The 17,295-nt window shown below is 37.9% G+C and overlaps 1 protein-coding gene across 1 annotated transcript in view; it reads left to right on the forward strand.

Moving 5' to 3' along the window:
- LOC136867476 (alanine--glyoxylate aminotransferase 2, mitochondrial) overlaps positions 1-17,295 on the forward strand; it is a 143,490-nt gene that overhangs the window by 47,798 nt on the left and 78,397 nt on the right. Inside the window, exon 5 of the mRNA XM_067144688.2 lies at positions 15,605-15,793. Within this exon, the coding sequence (XP_067000789.2) occupies positions 15,605-15,793 (189 nt within the window). The remainder of the gene's footprint in view (positions 1-15,604; positions 15,794-17,295) is intronic.

The following is a 17,295-nucleotide window of genomic DNA, read 5'->3' on the forward strand; positions in this document are numbered from 1 at the left end:
CGTGGTGATGATTCTAATTTCCCGTATTTTATTTGTTTGATTGCTTATCTTATCTAATTCAATTTAATTTAAACCTTGTTAGTGTAACTGTTGTGTTTTGAGTTAAGTTCTAAGAGCTTGTCTAGGTTGGGCGTTGTTATTTTTCTCCATTAACAGATCAATAAGGCAGCAAACACTGTAGATATGGAGGAAAATAAAGAAATAAATTTGATGGATCTGTTGGTCTCACATATTCTCCTGGGTAGTTTACATCATCATCGTATTAAAGCCATGTGAGCAGACTTGTTGTTGTACAAGATCTTGGTGTGTTCAATGTGTTGTTGAAATCTTGGGATATGAGACCACTGGGAGTCCTTCAGATTATATTGCTTATTATTAAAGGTATCGTTACTATAATTTGTAATGAGTTTAGTATGTCAATGATTCCTGTTGTTGTATTTGTGAGCAGAAATCTATGTGTCGGTGCCAGGTTTCACTCTCTCCCTTCCTACTATGATATATCACTTCATTAATTTCATCTCATTAACTTCTCTGATGAGGTTGACAAAGAAAGGCATCCAGTTGTAAAACCTTCTACAAAGAGTCATTTCACTTTATACCTGACCCCTTAGAGAAACGGAACAAGGGTTGGACATACATTCTTTCTTGTATGGTTTTCTTTCTAATGTGTTTTTCAGAATACATCATGTTTCTGAGACAGGTACAGTATAATGGTGTAGCCTCACATTATGCTATTGTTTAGATGTACAGGGTAACAATGTATTGAATTTTCTGTACTCAGAATATCTTGGCAACATTTTGTCAGGAGATAATAGATTAACCCAAGAAATTGACAATATGGTTCAGATGCCTGCAAATGTCTACAATTCTGTCTCACAGATTCTGCAGGACAAAAGCTTCCCTTTATTGGGCGAGTTGGGCGTGTGTTTAGGGCTGTGCAGCTGTGAGCTTGCATCCGGGAGATAGTGGGTTCGAACCACACTTTCGGCAGCCTTGAAGATGGTTTTCCATGGTTTTCCATTTTCACACCAGGCCAATGCTGGGGCTGCACCTTCATTAAGGCCACGGCCGCTTCCTTCCCATTCCTAGACTTTTCCTGTTCCATTGTCATCATAAGACCTATCTGTGTCGGTGCAACGTAAAGCTAAAAAAAACTTCCCATAGGAAGCTAAAATGTGATTGTATAAATCCTACCTGCTCCCCATGCTAATCTATCAACCAGAAGCTACTGCTAAGTTCCTCAGTTCAAGTATACAAAACACCAGGCATGTCAGAATCAGAAATGAGTCATTCTGCCACCAACTAGGCCTGCAACAAAGTGTGCTTAACATTCTGGAGGAGTCAAGGTTGAAATGGTCTGGTTACCTGGTGAGGATGCCACAACCCAAACACCCAAAGCCTGTCCTGAAAGAGAAGTACCTTGAAAAGGACCTAGAGGCAGACCAAGAGATGGATGATGCAGAAGCAAATAGGCTAGGAGGGGACAGAAGATTATGGAAAAGGCTTGTTCATTCCAACACCTGGCCTGCTGGAGTGGAGAATTGGAGGTGGTGGTGGTGGTGGTGGTGGTGGTGGTAACAAAGTCAGTATTTATATCAATCATTCTTTAATGGATTTATATTTGTCCACCTTTTCAATACAAAATGGACTGTTCACTTAACTATAAATGGTAAATACAGTCATGTTAAAAGTAGTAGTACATGCTTTGACCCTTGTTGGATCATCTTCAGCTGCTGAGTTATTATGGAAGACATCTTAAAAATCTCTGGAAAATTTATAATGTCCAATAATGGACCATTTATATTGGTATCTTAAAAATCTTTCGAATGTTTGACCTAAGACATGATAAAAATGAAATGTGGAAGAACAGTGAATAAATTTAACATTTAAAAAGCAACATGCAATGTGTTTCTTTGTCTTAGATGTTTCTTCTTAATTATGATGACCAATAGGACAGTGTAAATGTGGAGTAGTCTCATATGGCAGTAAACAGAACAAATACTAGATGAATGATAATGAATAGGTTGGGAGGGGAGAGGACTTATTTTATACATGACTGTGGTTGGAGCTTGGTACCGTAAAACTGTAAAACTTCGGCCACTTTTTTGTATATTTTTAAAAATAAAATATGAAATATTCCCTCTAATTTTCTGAAAAATATGATATAAATTCTGCCATGTTTGTTCTTCATTTTTAAATATGAACATAATTTTCATTGTCATTTAGTAATGAATAATGATTATCGAAAGAGTGGCCGGAGTTACCCCGTGTTTTGGGGTAACTTCGGCCGCCATAAAATTAACTCAAAAAACGAAGTTTTCTTCGATGTAGTGTTACTTTGGCCACCGTGAATGTTTTTTAAAAAACTGCAAAACACCCAGTATCAACAATCACAAACAAATTAAAACGATTTATGGTGAAACAGATGTATAGTGATCAAACTCACATTTTCCCTAAAGAAGAAACTATTTTATTTAGCCTAAGCATACAAGCATTGTATGATATTACAAATTACATGTTGCATTGCATAAATATTTGTAATGGTACAAAATATATAGTAAATAAAAGGTACAGAAATCATAAAGCCCAATTGTATGGAGAGAAAAGGCGGTCGGGAAAGAAGCAATCTTGTAGACTGACCTCATAATACACTGTCTTCTAAATGAGAAAATATCTGGGCCATCATCAAGTTCTTAAATATGTATCGTCCATGTCAACTGATATCCGTCTATTTATCATTCAAAATGGAAACTGTCTTTCCTCTCTCTGTTGGGATAAACTTCCCTGTTTATTGTTATTGTGCCTTTACTAATCTCTTCTAAACCGTTCTTGAAGTAAACAGGATTGTAATTACGATATCCGCGCCCGCGTAATGTTTTTCTGTACGTTCTTGGCATGGCCGAAGTTACCCCGGAAGAGGAAAACTTTTATCACAAAACTATTCCCTGAAAAAGCTATTTGAATAAAATGCATCAAATTGTGTTGATCAATTACCAGACAAACTTACATTTCGACCCCATAAACCACTGGAATGGAGAATTGAATGGTGGGGCTAGAGAACAGTTTGTTTTCTGTTGTTACCAGACAAGACAATAGTTGGGGCTACGAAAAAAATCGACTGACAAATGTTATTTGGACTACTGAGTGTTGATAGAGCATTCTATTGTATGTGCATTTTAGTTGTTGCAAGTGGTTCATCTTTTCCGGTATAGGAGGCAGGAGAAAATTCATGTTGCTATTCGTCAGTGGCCGAAGTTACCCTGTATGGCCGAAGTTAGCCCACTTTACGGTAACTGACAGAGTAAAACTAAGGTTAAGTTATGAGTAGGTTCCCACCTTCCAATACTTATCAATTTCTATATAATAGGTTTATTAATTACATAATATAAACCATATAATCTCTAGTACATGTTTCGTTCCGATTATGGAACATCTTCAGCTAAAATTTGACAAAATGGCAAGACAATTAAAACACATTGATGTTATGATGATACAAAAGCTAAAAGATATGATAAAATGGCACGAAGATTAAAACATATGATTATGATGATGAAATAAAGTTCATTCATGTTGGTTAAAAATTCAACAAGTCAGTGTTCAAATGACGAAGTAAAAACGGCGATAAGGTTCTTCTTCATGTTGGACACGTGTACATTTTGTTATTCTTGAAGATGAATTGGAGAAATACAAGATTTTCTTAATGTATATTTATTTATATTTTGTCAAATTTTAGCTGAAGATGTTCCATAATCGGAACGAAACATGTACTAGAGATTATATGGTTTATATTATGTAATTAATAAACCTATTATATAGAAATTGATAAGTATTGGAAGGTGGGAACCTACTCATAACTTAACCTTAGTTGTGTCAAGCCAATACGGAATAAATATGAGATTTATAAGCTGTAACTGACAGAGTACTGACAGAGTATAAACAACAAGGCAGAATGTTGAATATATGGTTTAGTAGTGGCAAAATAAATATTACATTTCTTCTAGGACTTGATAAAGAAGTCTAGAAGTAAAAAATTGAGTATGCTAAAGAAGAAAATATGGAAAACTAGTCAGATACATAAATACAGCAAACATTCACTTCCCCTTTCTGGCCTCATCAGGTGAACTTTGTCAAGTGATCAAGTGACCATATTGACGTTGGACTGAGTATTAGCAGACGGCTGCCGGGAGCTGCTGGTATTGAGGGGAAGTTGCAGTGAAGGGAAAGGAAGTGGCTTGTATGTTATGTTTTAATTAACTTGTTGGTTTGTGGTTCTGATTTTATTATTATTATTATTATTATTATTATTATTATTATTATTATTATTATTATTATTATTATTATATTCATTTATGGTCATTGAGACCACGTTAAGCAACAATCAAACATTACTGGAAGCCGCCTTTGCAGCCCAAAAACTATGCATTCTTTCTCTGGCAGCCTGTCTTCTTTCCTCTGTCCATCCCCTATTCAGTTTCTATTTGTCATGAAAGCCTCTGAAGCTGCTGATCACTGATCTATACGTTGTTCGGTTTAGGATGTCTTTCCGATTTAATCCAGACTGCTCAAGATCCTTTCTTACCTTCCTGAACCATTTGTCCCCTTCAGCTACTGAGTTATTATGGAAGACATCTTAAAAATCTTTCAAATGTTTGACCTAAGACATGATAAAAATAAAATATGAAAGAACAGTAAATAAATTAACAATTTAGCAATTATTTTATGAAGTTCTGTTTCGTTTGGTGAGACTGAATCTTTGTTCCTTTGTTCCATATTTTCTTGTAGGCCATTTATCTTTGGGCTCTTCACAATTTAGCAGTTTTTCAAATCTGTTTTGTCAGCCTCTTCTCATCTGTTCTAAACAGATGTCCATAAAATTTGAGTCTTCTTTTCTTCATTGACTCAATCCTTCACTTTCTTGATATATTTCTCCCCTTCCTCGTAACCTATACTGGCCATCCACAATTTTTGGACCCATTATCATGCAGAGGATCCTCTCAAATTTCTCGGCTTCTTTTAGTCCCAACATTTCTGTCATTTGGAGGCATTCACTAGCATGTGGACACGCGGTTTTGATTACTGTATTGTAACGTCTTAGTTTAGCTCGCTTTGAGACGGCTTTCCTCTTGTATAGAGCATGTGTCCTATAAAAAGCAGTGGCTATCTTCTCTCGCCTGGTGTAGTTTGCTTATTTCTCACTAGTTTTCAGCTGTACAATTTCTTCCAGGTACTTGAAGCTATCAACTCTTTCTATTTTACCATGCTCAGTCGTCAAGTGATGAGGGGCTGTTTTGATATTGGTCATATATTTGTTTTTTTTTTTCAAAGGAAATTTGGAATCCTGCTTTAGTATATTTATCAGCTCTGTAGCTGTGTTACGGTTTCTAGACAGGATTGCGAGGTCATCTGCAAATGTAAGGCAGTTGATCTTGATGCCATTTTTTGATTCTCCAATATATACTTGGTTGAGCAGTCCTTTCTTGTCCAGTTTCTTTTGCCATTCACGGATGACCTTCTCTCAAGCACAGCTGAAGAGAACCGGAGATAGTCCATCATTTTGTCTGACTCCTGTTTTGATTTCAAACTCATTTGAGAGTTCCCCCATTAATTTTACTTTTGAACAGGTGTCTGTTAGTGTCTGCTTAATGATTTCAGTTGCTTTGGCATCTATTCTGAATTCTACCAATATGTTGAACAGCACTTCCCTGTCAACCGAATCATATGCATTTTTGAAGTCTACGAAGACCACTACCAAATCTTTGGAGATGTAGTTTCCCAGTACTCTTTTCAGGCTCCAGATCTGCTCCATGCATGAGCTTCCTTTTCTGAAACCCACTTGATATTCTCCAAGCTATTGATCTATTTGCTCCATTAGCCTTGTCTGCAGTGCTTTGGATAGTGCCTTATACATTACAGGGACAATGGAAATGCCACGATAGTTATTGGGATCCATTCTATCACCTTTCTAATGTAATGGATGAATCAGAGCAGTTTTCTAATCAACAGGGATTACTTCAGATTCCCAGATATTTTCCATTTCTTGCCTTAAAGTTTTAATTGTGATTTCTCCACAACATTTCAGCATATCTGCTGTGACTGAGTCTTCACCTGTGGCTTAGTTATTCCTCAGTTCTGCAATTATTTTATGAAGTTCTGTTTTGTCTGGTGAGACTGAATCTTTGTTCTTTTGTTCTGGATTTTCTCTAGGCCATTTATCTTTGGGCTCTTCACAATTCAGCAGTTTCTCAAAGTATCTCACCAAGATCTCACAGTTTCCCTCCTTGTTCACTGCCAGTTTTCCATCTTCCTTTTCAAAACTCAAGCTTGATGCTTCATACCCATTTAAGTGTAGCTTGGCAGTCCTGTAGAAGTTTCTAATATTGTTTTTCCTAAATTCTCTCAATGCTGTGGATCCCCTCAGAGATTTGGTTTCTTTTGGCTTGCTGGAGAGTCTTTGCCATCTGTTTGCGTACCGCTTTGTATGTCTTGAATTTGTCATTCGTTTTGTCTGCATGATATTCTTTGTAAGCCTCTGCTCTTCTGTCAATTGCCTCATCACTGTCTTTGGTCCACCATCGGTGTCTGCATATAGGTTTTAATGGCAAAATTTCCTTGGCTGCATTTACAATGTTTTCTCGGATATCTGCCTAGGTCTCCCCTTTCCTTTCCTGCAGCAGTCTTTGAAACTCGTTTTTGTTATTATGTAGCTTTTTGTGGTTTACCTTGATGTTTAGATGGAGGTTTTTTTTTTTTTTTTTCAATAGAAGAGGCCTGAATTTTATGCATGTCAATAAGTGATCTGAGTCTAGATTGGCTCACTAGACTGAATATTCACTCCAACTGATATTCATCTACGTCTTTTCACGGAGAGCATGGAGAGCACCATGTTTTCTTTTTCCTTGGAAGTCTCTTGAAGTAAGTGGACAGGAGTTTAGGATCAAACATTTCACACAGTTAAGCCTTTTACCATTTCTGTTTGTTCTGTTGTGAGCCGGGTAGAAGCCAACTATTTTCTGAAACTGCCGTTCTCTTCCGGCTTGTGCACTGAAATCACCCATAATTTTTTTTGCATTGTTGCTTGGAGTTTTCTATACTTTGCTCTCTAACTGATCCCAGAATGCTTCCACTTTCTGAGGATTTCTTCGTCTATGGGGGATGCTAGAACGGAGAATCTTTCAGAGGGAGAACTGAAGTACATTACAGAGTCTGTTATTTGCATAGTTACACAAAACGTTGTGCCAAGTTGCAGCAGATTTCTTCCAATTTTCTGTCCAAGTTTTCCTTTGAAGATCCTGTATTTCTCAGAATTGAAGGTGTTCATGTCTGTGAAACATGTCTCTTGTAATGCTAGTAAAGATATTCTGCTTTTCCATCTCATCCAGAGCCTGTTTTAATTTTCCATCTGTAGCAGAGTCTGTATGTTGATAGTTCCAAAATAGTGACACTTCTTAGTCCATAGGTTTCTGGTGACAGTCATCACCGTGTTTGTCATTAGTCCCTCATTGCTCTGTCTGGCTACCATATGGCTCCAACTCCATCTTGCATGCTGGTATAGGCTCCCCAGAATCCTCCAAAGGCCTGTGTGTATCACCTGAAGCGCTGGTGGATTTCCGTTGCTGGGTACCACCTGGGGTAGTTCTTTCCAAAAGCATTTCCATTATGTATAGCGTTACCTCATGGTAAGACTGGGGGATAGACTGCTCCATCCATTGTTAGAACTACGGTTGTGAGCTGTAGAGCCAGCACACCTGCCCTCTCAGCCGTTGGGAAATTTCCTCTTCCGCCGTTGAGTGCATTCCTCATTTCCTCAGTTGTTCTGCGGGTGTTTATTTGGCTAAGCCTTATTCACACCTACAGGACATCTCCTATCAGCAATTGGGACGCACCGTGTTGGGGTTGAGGCCCCCATCCCAGTCGGTAAATAACATGAAGAAACCTCATTACCTCGGACTCCCCTGTTGTTCTGATTTTATTTTTATTATTTTGTCAAAAATAGTGTATACTTTCTCTGAAAATTTGTTAAGATTAAAATTAGGGTTATTCCTTTGGTCAAGATGTATATGGATATTTTCATGTATGATGAGTAAGATACTTTTGTTAGCTGCATGTATAATGTCCAAATCTAGGTCAATGGAGGAAAGTGGTTGTAATCAGTCATATGATCACTCATAGTAGAGAATCTATGGTATTTTTTGGTGTTTATATGTTCTTTGTATTAAATTTAATAACTTCTCCCTGTCTGACTAACATAACTAGCATTATATTGGGAGCATTTTAATTTATAAACACCAAAGTTCAGATATTTATTGTTATTGTTAAAAATATGAATTAGTGTTGCTTGTTCTAAATGCAATGTTGAAGTTCTGTCTTTTAAATATGTTTATGATCTGGTTTAAGTTTCTATTATTCTAAGTGAATGTGACAAACTCTTTTTTTTTTCTTTAGGTACTTTAATCAGCATGTTGACCAGCTTATTTTTCATTTCATTAACAATTTTGTCAACAGAATTTCAATTGTATCTATTGTTGGATGCTACAGTATATACAGTATGTCTTTTTTACATCTTTTGTTAGATAATGGAATCTTAAGAGCTCTATGGATCGTACTATAAAAAGTAGCTTTCTTATGAGCACCTGGGTGAGGGGAATCTTGTTTGATGACTTTATCATTTGGGAAGGTTTAAAAAAAATCATACATAAGAGTATTATTATTATTATTATTATTAATAATAATGTTATTTGCTTTACATCCTACTAACTACTTTTACGGTTTTCGGAGATGCTGAGGTGCGAAGGCCAGCGCTTCAACCATCTGAGCCACTCAGCCTGGCTAAGGGTATTATTATTTCTTGTGATTCTGAAACAAAAAAGATAATTTAATGATTTCTTAACTTCTGATTCTGTTGTGAATCTCATATGGGGATTTAAAGAATGAAATTGTTCTAGTAAAATTTTACTGTCAGTGATCCATTGTTCGTTGATAGCAAAAGTGTATATAAATTTCAGCCAAGATTTCCAATTCAGGTGACCCCACTGGAAGTCCCTTTTGCTGATAAATAATGTTGTTGAAACAAAAATAATTTCTGTCTAGAGCAAATTTTTAAATATTCAGAAACTGCTCTATTTCTAATTTACTTAGTTTACACTATTTATTTACTTGTTTTAAAAATCAAGTTGAAAGTTTAATTTGTAGGGATACTAAAAATATATTGGTGATATCAGAAGATTGTATGTTGTGATAAAGTTATAGTTGAAGTTTACCAAGCTGGTTGGCCATGCGGTTAGGGTCGCGCAGCTGTGAACTTGCATTTGGGAGATAATGGGTTTGAATCCCATTGTTGGCAGCCCTGAAGATATTTTTCCATGGTTTCCCATTTTCACATCAGGCAAATGCTGGTACTGTACCGTAATTAATATCACACTCCTAGCCCTGTCCTATCCCATCATCGTCATAAGACCTATCTGTGTCTGTGTAATGTAAACATTTTAAACTCATAGCTAGCATTAATCTGGGAGATACTTATTGTTTCTGGATCCACATTTTCATCCAGTGTATGGGACCCACACCAGGACTACTTGATATGAGAATTGAAAAAGATCCAAAGGAACGTAGCATGATTTATTCTAGGTAATTTCGATATGTCAGTGGAAAAATGGCATGGGGTGACATTAGTAGACGAATAAGCTTGAGCGGAGCTTTTAATAGCAGGAAAGATCATAAAATGAAGATAGAGCTGAAATTCAAGAGGACAAATTGGGGCAAAAATTAATTTACCAACTGATGTACTTGTGCTTCGCTATGGAATTCTATATTGTATATACGAGGACGGTTTGAAAAGTTCTCGGAATCACCACTAGATGTCAGTGCTAGAGCAACGAGGTTCCCATGCAATAATCGCACATCCTTTGTGAGTGAACACGTGGCGCGTCAGTGCTCTAGCTGCAGGAGTGTGGTAGTGACGACTCTTTGTTGTTGTTCCCGAGTAGTGATTTGTGACAATGGAAAAAACTGAGATTCGAGCAGTGATTAAATACTTTGTAAAGAAAGGTATGAAAGCAAAGGAAATTCATGCCGACTTTCAGAACACACTGAGGGACTCTGCTCCTTCATTTTCAACTGTTGCCAAGTGGACCAGCGAGTTTAAATTTGGTCGGGAGAGCTTGGATGATGATCCGCGTAGTGGACGGTCAAAAAGTGTTACAACCCCAGAATTTATCGCAAAAGTGCATAAAATGGTCATGGAGGATCGTCGACTGAAAGTGCAGGAAATTGCTGAAGCTGTAGGGATGTCTTCTGAATGGGTATATTATATTTTAACCGAAGAATTGGGTATAAAAAAATTATCCGCAAGATGGGTGCCGCGGCTCTTGACATTGGACAATAAACGCACCAGATTGGAAATGTCCGAACAAAGTCTGGCCCGTTTTCAGTGCAACCAACAAGATTTTTTGCACCGGTTTGTGACTACAGATGAAACTTGGGTCCACTACTATACCCCAGAGACAAAACAGCAGTCAAAGCAGTGGAAACATGCTGATTCACCACCACCAAAGAAAGCAAAGGCAGTGCGTTCGGCCGGAAAGGTCATGGCCTCAGTTTTCTGGGATGCAAAAGGCATTCTGCTGATAGATTATCTTCCTACTGGCCAAACAATTACAGGGCAATACTATGCAAACCTCCTAGACCAACTACAGGAAAAGATACACGAAACAAGGCCTGGTTTGGCAAGGAAGAAGGTCATCTTTCATCAGGACAACGCTCCGCCGCACACAAGTGTTATTGCCATGGCAAAACTTCATGAACTGGGGTACAAATTGTTGCCACATCCACCTTATTCACCTGATTTGGCACCATCAGACTTCGTCTATTCTCCAAGCTGAAAAATTTCCTCGGTGGACGGAGATTTTCTACAAGGGAAGAACTGACAGCCAAATTGGAGAGGTATTTTGCAGGCCTGGAGGAATCTCATTTTCGAGATGGGATCAAGGCTTTGGAACATCGCTGGACCAAATGCATTAGTCTAGAGGGAGACTATGTTGAAAAATAAAAGCAGTTCCACCGAGGTAAGATACTTAATTCTAGTACATTCCGAGAACTTTTCAAACCACCTACGTAGAATGCTAGGTTAGGTAGTGTACATGTTGTGAGCAAGACTGTATTAAATTGAATAGCTCTTAACGTTACCCTAGAAATGCAATGGGGAAATCACCAAATGTCTTTTCTCATATGAGGACTGGGTTAGGGAATTTTTATTGTAATGGTAGGCTCACTTGCCTACCATCAGTCACAATCATGTTGGGGAATTTCATTATAATGGCAGACACTCATTCTCCACCTGCCTGTTTACATCCTCAGAATGACTGTCTTAGTGGTTTTCCCAACTGAAATGAACATACGTCATTACAATGACATCAGAAGGAATGGCGCAAGTGAAACCAATGCTTTCATATGAAATACTCGATCAAATGAAAAACTACACATTTTCTCACTTTTAACGAACAGTACTACGCTGCCGATCTAACAGCAAAAGTTCCAGAGTTGGAATGACCAGACCGCAGACAGCCGTGATCCGTCAACACTTTTTGTCTTTTTTTTGGGGTGAGGGGGGGGGGGGGGTTGGGGGTGGTCGAATAGTGGAGAGTCCCAGGGCAGAAACTATGGCCTTTACTAATCTGTTTCCTAGGAGTACCCAATGAGTTGGAAAATCTCAATTCACTACACTGGCAGCAGAAAAATCTATATGACTTGGAGGCAAATTTCTCCTCCAAGCCAGAGAAAAACCCCCTCTTCACTGCCAATTTGGAATAAAATGAATGTAGAATTTAATAAAAGTGAAGAGGAAGAAGCTCCTCTTAAAAAGTGGCTCTTTTCAGGGTTGAATTTTGAGTTATTGAGTGAATTATGGTGCTATAATTTGAAATAGGCCTAAATTGTAATTCTAGACCAGGTCATACTACTGAGTGAGCCTCTGCCTTTAGTGTGCACACTGCAAATCGAAAGTCTCCACCAGGAACAATCTTTTACGGAAACTGTCCGGATCACAGTGGGGTAGCCAACCTGAAACCATCCGAACTTCTGCAATGGCACTATGCTATTCTGCGGCAGAGTATGCATGTCCTGTTTGGTATAATTCAACATATGCCAAACAGGTGGATATAGCTCTCAATGAAACTTGCAGAATTATAACAGGTTGTTTGAAATCCACTCCAGTTGAACGGCTCTACCACCTTGCAGGAATAGCACCTCCTTCTGTTTGAAGAGAAATAGCTGAGAATAAGGAAAGAAAGACAGTGGAACAGGAAAGGACCCATCCTGTATATGGGCATGAACCGCATCTGCAACGTTTAAAGTCAAGGACGAGTTTTCTCAGAACCTCAAAGGAACTTAGAACCACTACTGAAAAAGCCAGGTTGCAATTATGGAGGGCTACATCCTACCTTCCTCCTGGCTGGATAAGATTTTCTGAAACTCTACCTCCTGGCTACAACGAAGAATGGACGACCTGGAAGTCCCTGAATAGACTGAGATCTGGAGTTGGCAGATCCAAGGTTAATTTGGCAAGATGGGGCTACATAGATCAAGAAAAAATCCAATGTAACTGCGGAGAAGACCAGACTGTCCCAACATATGCTCCAGTGTCGACTATGTCCAGCCTCCTGCACAGAAGATGAACTATATCAAGCATCAAAAAATGCATTGGAAGTGGCCAAGTTTTGGGCAAATGTAATATAGTAATTATAACTGTGTACAACATGTATGTTTCTGATATGAGAATAATAATTCAAATCAGAGCATCAGAGTAGGGATCAAATACAGCAGCTGGAATACTATGATGAACCATTTTGTTCGTACCACCAGTATCAGAAAATGTATGAACTAGAGAAATGGCATGCTAAAGAAGAATGTTTTCTAACCCCCCAGCTATTTCCCGCCAATATTCAGGCATGCTGTTATACTCAGTACTCAGCAGTAATCCCATCTATTGGAGTTAAGCAGCAGCATAAGAGACAAAGAACATCACAACAAATAGTGGTCAATGTAATTTTTTTGTTGATCAATGTTATGCGCTTTCGATATTGTAGGCCTTCACATTTAGTTTTCATCCAACTCTGAAATACCACTGTTATCATAGTCGGGGTTCGGCTCCATGGCTAAATGGTTAGCGTGCTGGCCTTTGGTCACAGGGGTCCCGAGTTCGATTCCCGGCAGGGTCGGAAATTTTAACCATAATTGGTTAATTTCGCTGACACGGGGGCTGGGTGTATGTGTCGTCTTCATCATAATTTCATTCTCATCATGACACGCAGGTTGCCTATGGGTGTCAGATCAATAGAACTTCATCTGGCGAGCTGAACTTGTCCTCGGACATCCCAACACTAAAAGCCATACGCCATTTCATTTTCATCATAGTCGGTACGGTAAAAGTGAATAAAACAAATGATTGGACATTGTATTCTCTATAACTTTAATTATGTAGTATTTTCAATAGGACCAATAACAGAGGTATTTAAAAATTAAATTTTAGGTGCCTTCCTCTAAACTACACTTTCATCCAGGGTTGTTTATAACTTATACTGTAGTTTCTTATTCACCAACTCATCCCGATTTTCATTAAATTCTGTTAACCCATTTTCTCGTGGCTCAGCGTTGATATGGACTTGGCAACAAAAATACAAATTCATGAATATCTGTGTTATCATAGCCAGTATGGTAACAATGTATGGCATAAATGATCAGAAATTTCATTCTATATAACTTTAGTTACGTAATATTTATCGATAGGATCACTAATAATATAAATATTTGAGAATTAAATTTTAGGCCTTCCCCTAAACTACCATTTCACTGAGCGTGAATAAAATTGTTTATAGCCTAGATTGTAGTGGCCCGTCCTCCGACTTTACCTACCGATTTTCATTGAATTCTCTTCAGGCATTTTCTCGTGATGCGTGTACAGACAGACAGACAGACAGACAGACAGACAGACAGACAGACAGACAGACATTACGGAAAATTGAAAAGGGCATTTCCTAGTTACTGTGGACATGACCAATGCAGAAATACCATTCTTTTCAAATTCTGAGCAATGTACAGGCAAAACTCTTATATATATATAGGACGATGAGTAAGGAATTGAAATAAATTATCAAGCTAAATGTTTAATGAATTTCCAAGTTCTCTGAGAACATTTGAAAATAATTGATAGGGAATCTGCTATCTGGGCGACAGCCCTAAATGCAGATCATTGATGATTGGTTGATTGATTGACTGAATGACTGACAGGAATGCATCCAAGCAGTCATACTCTGAGAGAAATGTAGAGCCTTCAGTTTCCAGCAGCTGTCTACTAGTACTCAGTGTTATGTCAATGCAGTCACTTGACAAAGTCCACTTGATGAGGTCAGAAATGGAGAGTGAGTATTTGTCTTATTTATGTGCCTATCTTGTTTTCTTTTTTTCTTTTTTTTTTTTCCATATTTTCTTCTAGTTGTGTTGTTGAGAAGTGGACATACTGGCATCTCTTGTTTGTTTGGTGTTGAGGTCCCAGAATGCAAAGGAGAAGTCATTAGGACATAGAATACCTCACTGTTAGCATGAAAGTAAAAGAATACATCACTGAGAACAACATTATCAAACTCCAGATTGCTTCTATCAAACCACTGTTAAACAACTAACCAATAAATCCAACAGAAACAATTATTTCCATAAACAAACACACCCTGCTGCACTTAAGAAACAACACCCAGTTAACTTATGAGGTGTTTACAAACTCCATTACTTGAAATTTTACATTGAAAGAACCTATCAGAATATAAATATGAAATATACAAAGAACATGAGAACAATGAGAACATTCTAGCAAATCTGCCATGTATTTACTGGATACAGGACACAAGCTCAACACAAGTATGGAATTCTCCACACTGATCATAAAGGACATATCCTTTACACTCAAGTACAACATGAAATATAAAAAATCCACCATCTCAAGGCATTAACTTCTCACTGAACGTACATAAGACCATATTGTACATACATTCCTTTCAATCCATGTTGTTGGAAATGGACACAAGATAATAATAGAAAGCTTTTCACTGAGGTATTTAAATTATAAAAAAAAAGAGTGTAGTGAAGTCATTGTAATTATCATTTCTTTCATCAATACATAATGGACCTCAACATTTTAGAATTTCTGTTCAATATCCAACAAAAAGTTGGATTTAGAAGTAAACAACCAATTCACCCAATTAAGCAGAATCAATAAAAAGTAAACTCATATCATTGTCCCAAGATGGTACAGGTCTTTCCAGGCACACTCCCAATGGAAATGATCTGCATGTACCATTTTAACCACATAACCAGTGTTCCTGCCCTTATTAAATCTCTGGCAGTACCAGGAATTGAACTAGGCCCTCCAAAAATGACAGCTAATAACGCTAACCATTTCACTACGGAGGAAGACAGGAGAATCAATTATACTTTCTTGATAAAAGCTTCCTTTTATTTAACGGAGTGCTCCTCACTTCTGAGTAACATTCAGAAAGGTTCTTCCCTCATATTACATGGTTTTTCCATTTTGTTATTATATTTTTTTAAATTATTTCAGGTTGTGTATTTTGTGAACAGTGGCTCAGAAGCAAATGATCTAGCAATGCTATTGGCAAGACTGCATACTAAACATTTTGACATCATCTCTTTACGGAATGGCTACCATGGAATGAGTCCGTACACCATGGGGCTTACAGCACTGTCTGCTTGGAAGTATCCTATACCTACAGGACATGGAATACATCATGTAAGTTATTTTTTAATACAGTATTGTAGAAGAAGTTTTTTGAAATCTATTCTGTTACATTTGTAGACTTAGACAAAAAATGTCAACCCTTTGATTGTCTAAGTTGCTAAAAAAAAAAAAAAAAAGCAAAAAGCAAAGTAATCTCTGTACAGGCCATATGGCCCTTAGAGGGGAGGAAGGTAAAGGCTTCCACTATCCGTAACCTCGGCACTCGATGGAGTAGAATAGTTAGCTCTACGCCCTCTAAGTTGCTAAACAAATACAAAAACAAATAAACCAACCCCATGGCACTACCGTTCTGATGGGCCTTAGCTTACCAAGTGACCTTTGCTCAGCCCGAAGGTCTGCAGATTATGAGGTTATACCTGATCAGCGTGGCAGATCCTGTTGGCCATTACTCTTGGCTTTCTGAGATTACTACCACACCAGCAGATAGCTCCTCAATTTTTCTTCCGTCTGGGTAAGATACAAGCTTACTACCCCAAGATTGTGGGTCTGGCCTAAATTGCTATCGGCATTATTATTATTCTTTGTTTCGGCCAACTAGGGACCACGTCAGTTCAGCTGTCTCCCTTTTCAAGCTTTAACTGCCACCAAATACTCCTGCATTTGTCTCCGGTGTTGTTCTTTTCTCTCTTGGGTCCATGCTTTCCCTGTCTTCAGTTTTGGCTTTTCCTGGAAACCTTTGTGCGTACGTAGTTTTTCCTTAAGCAGAACATGCTCCTGGATGTCTTTAGGAGTGATTTCAATTTCTCGTAGATCTTTCTCAACTTATGTGAATCATACCCCTTTGGTTTCCTTATCTTGAAAGTACATTAATATCCGTTTAGATATCCTGCCTAGGCTCATTCGTGTCACGTGGCTATAAAAGGCAATCTTTCTTTTTCGAATCGTGTCACTTATCTTCTCCACATGCTTGTATAATTCGTAGTTGTGACGCCTTTTGTACTCACTGTTTTCTTTGATGGGACCCAGAATTTTTCTTAAAATATTCCTTTCTTTAGCCTCTAGTTTTTCCATTAGACCTTTCCCGTTCACTGTAAGAGTCTCTGCCACATACAGAGCCTCTGGTCGAATAACAGTACAGTAATGTCTAACTTTGGCATTTAAGGATATTGATCTCTTATTGTAGATGTCTTTAGTTAGTTGATAGGCCATTTCCACTTTGTTAATGCTTGACATGTCGGCTTTTTTCTCTGATAGGTTAGGCTCTATCCATTCACTGAGGTATTTAAACTTTTCTGCCTGCTTAATTTTTCCCAGTTCCCTTGGCGTGATTTTATGTTTGTCATGAAGTGAGTCTTCTCAAAGGAGATTTGAAGCCCAGCCTTCAATGTTTGAGTCTTCAGTTGGTTAAGTTGTTCGTTTGCCGTATCAATGGAGTCTGAAAAGATCACAAGAACATCTGCAAAGGCTAGACAGTCGATTGTAAGATTCATGTACTTGTAGCCTAACCTTCTCAGATGACCTTTTCTAAAAAACAGTTTATTATTATTATTATT

The sequence above is a fragment of the Anabrus simplex genome, chromosome 1, assembly GCF_040414725.1.
Source record: "Anabrus simplex isolate iqAnaSimp1 chromosome 1, ASM4041472v1, whole genome shotgun sequence".
Classification (NCBI taxonomy): Eukaryota; Metazoa; Arthropoda; class Insecta; order Orthoptera; family Tettigoniidae; genus Anabrus; species Anabrus simplex.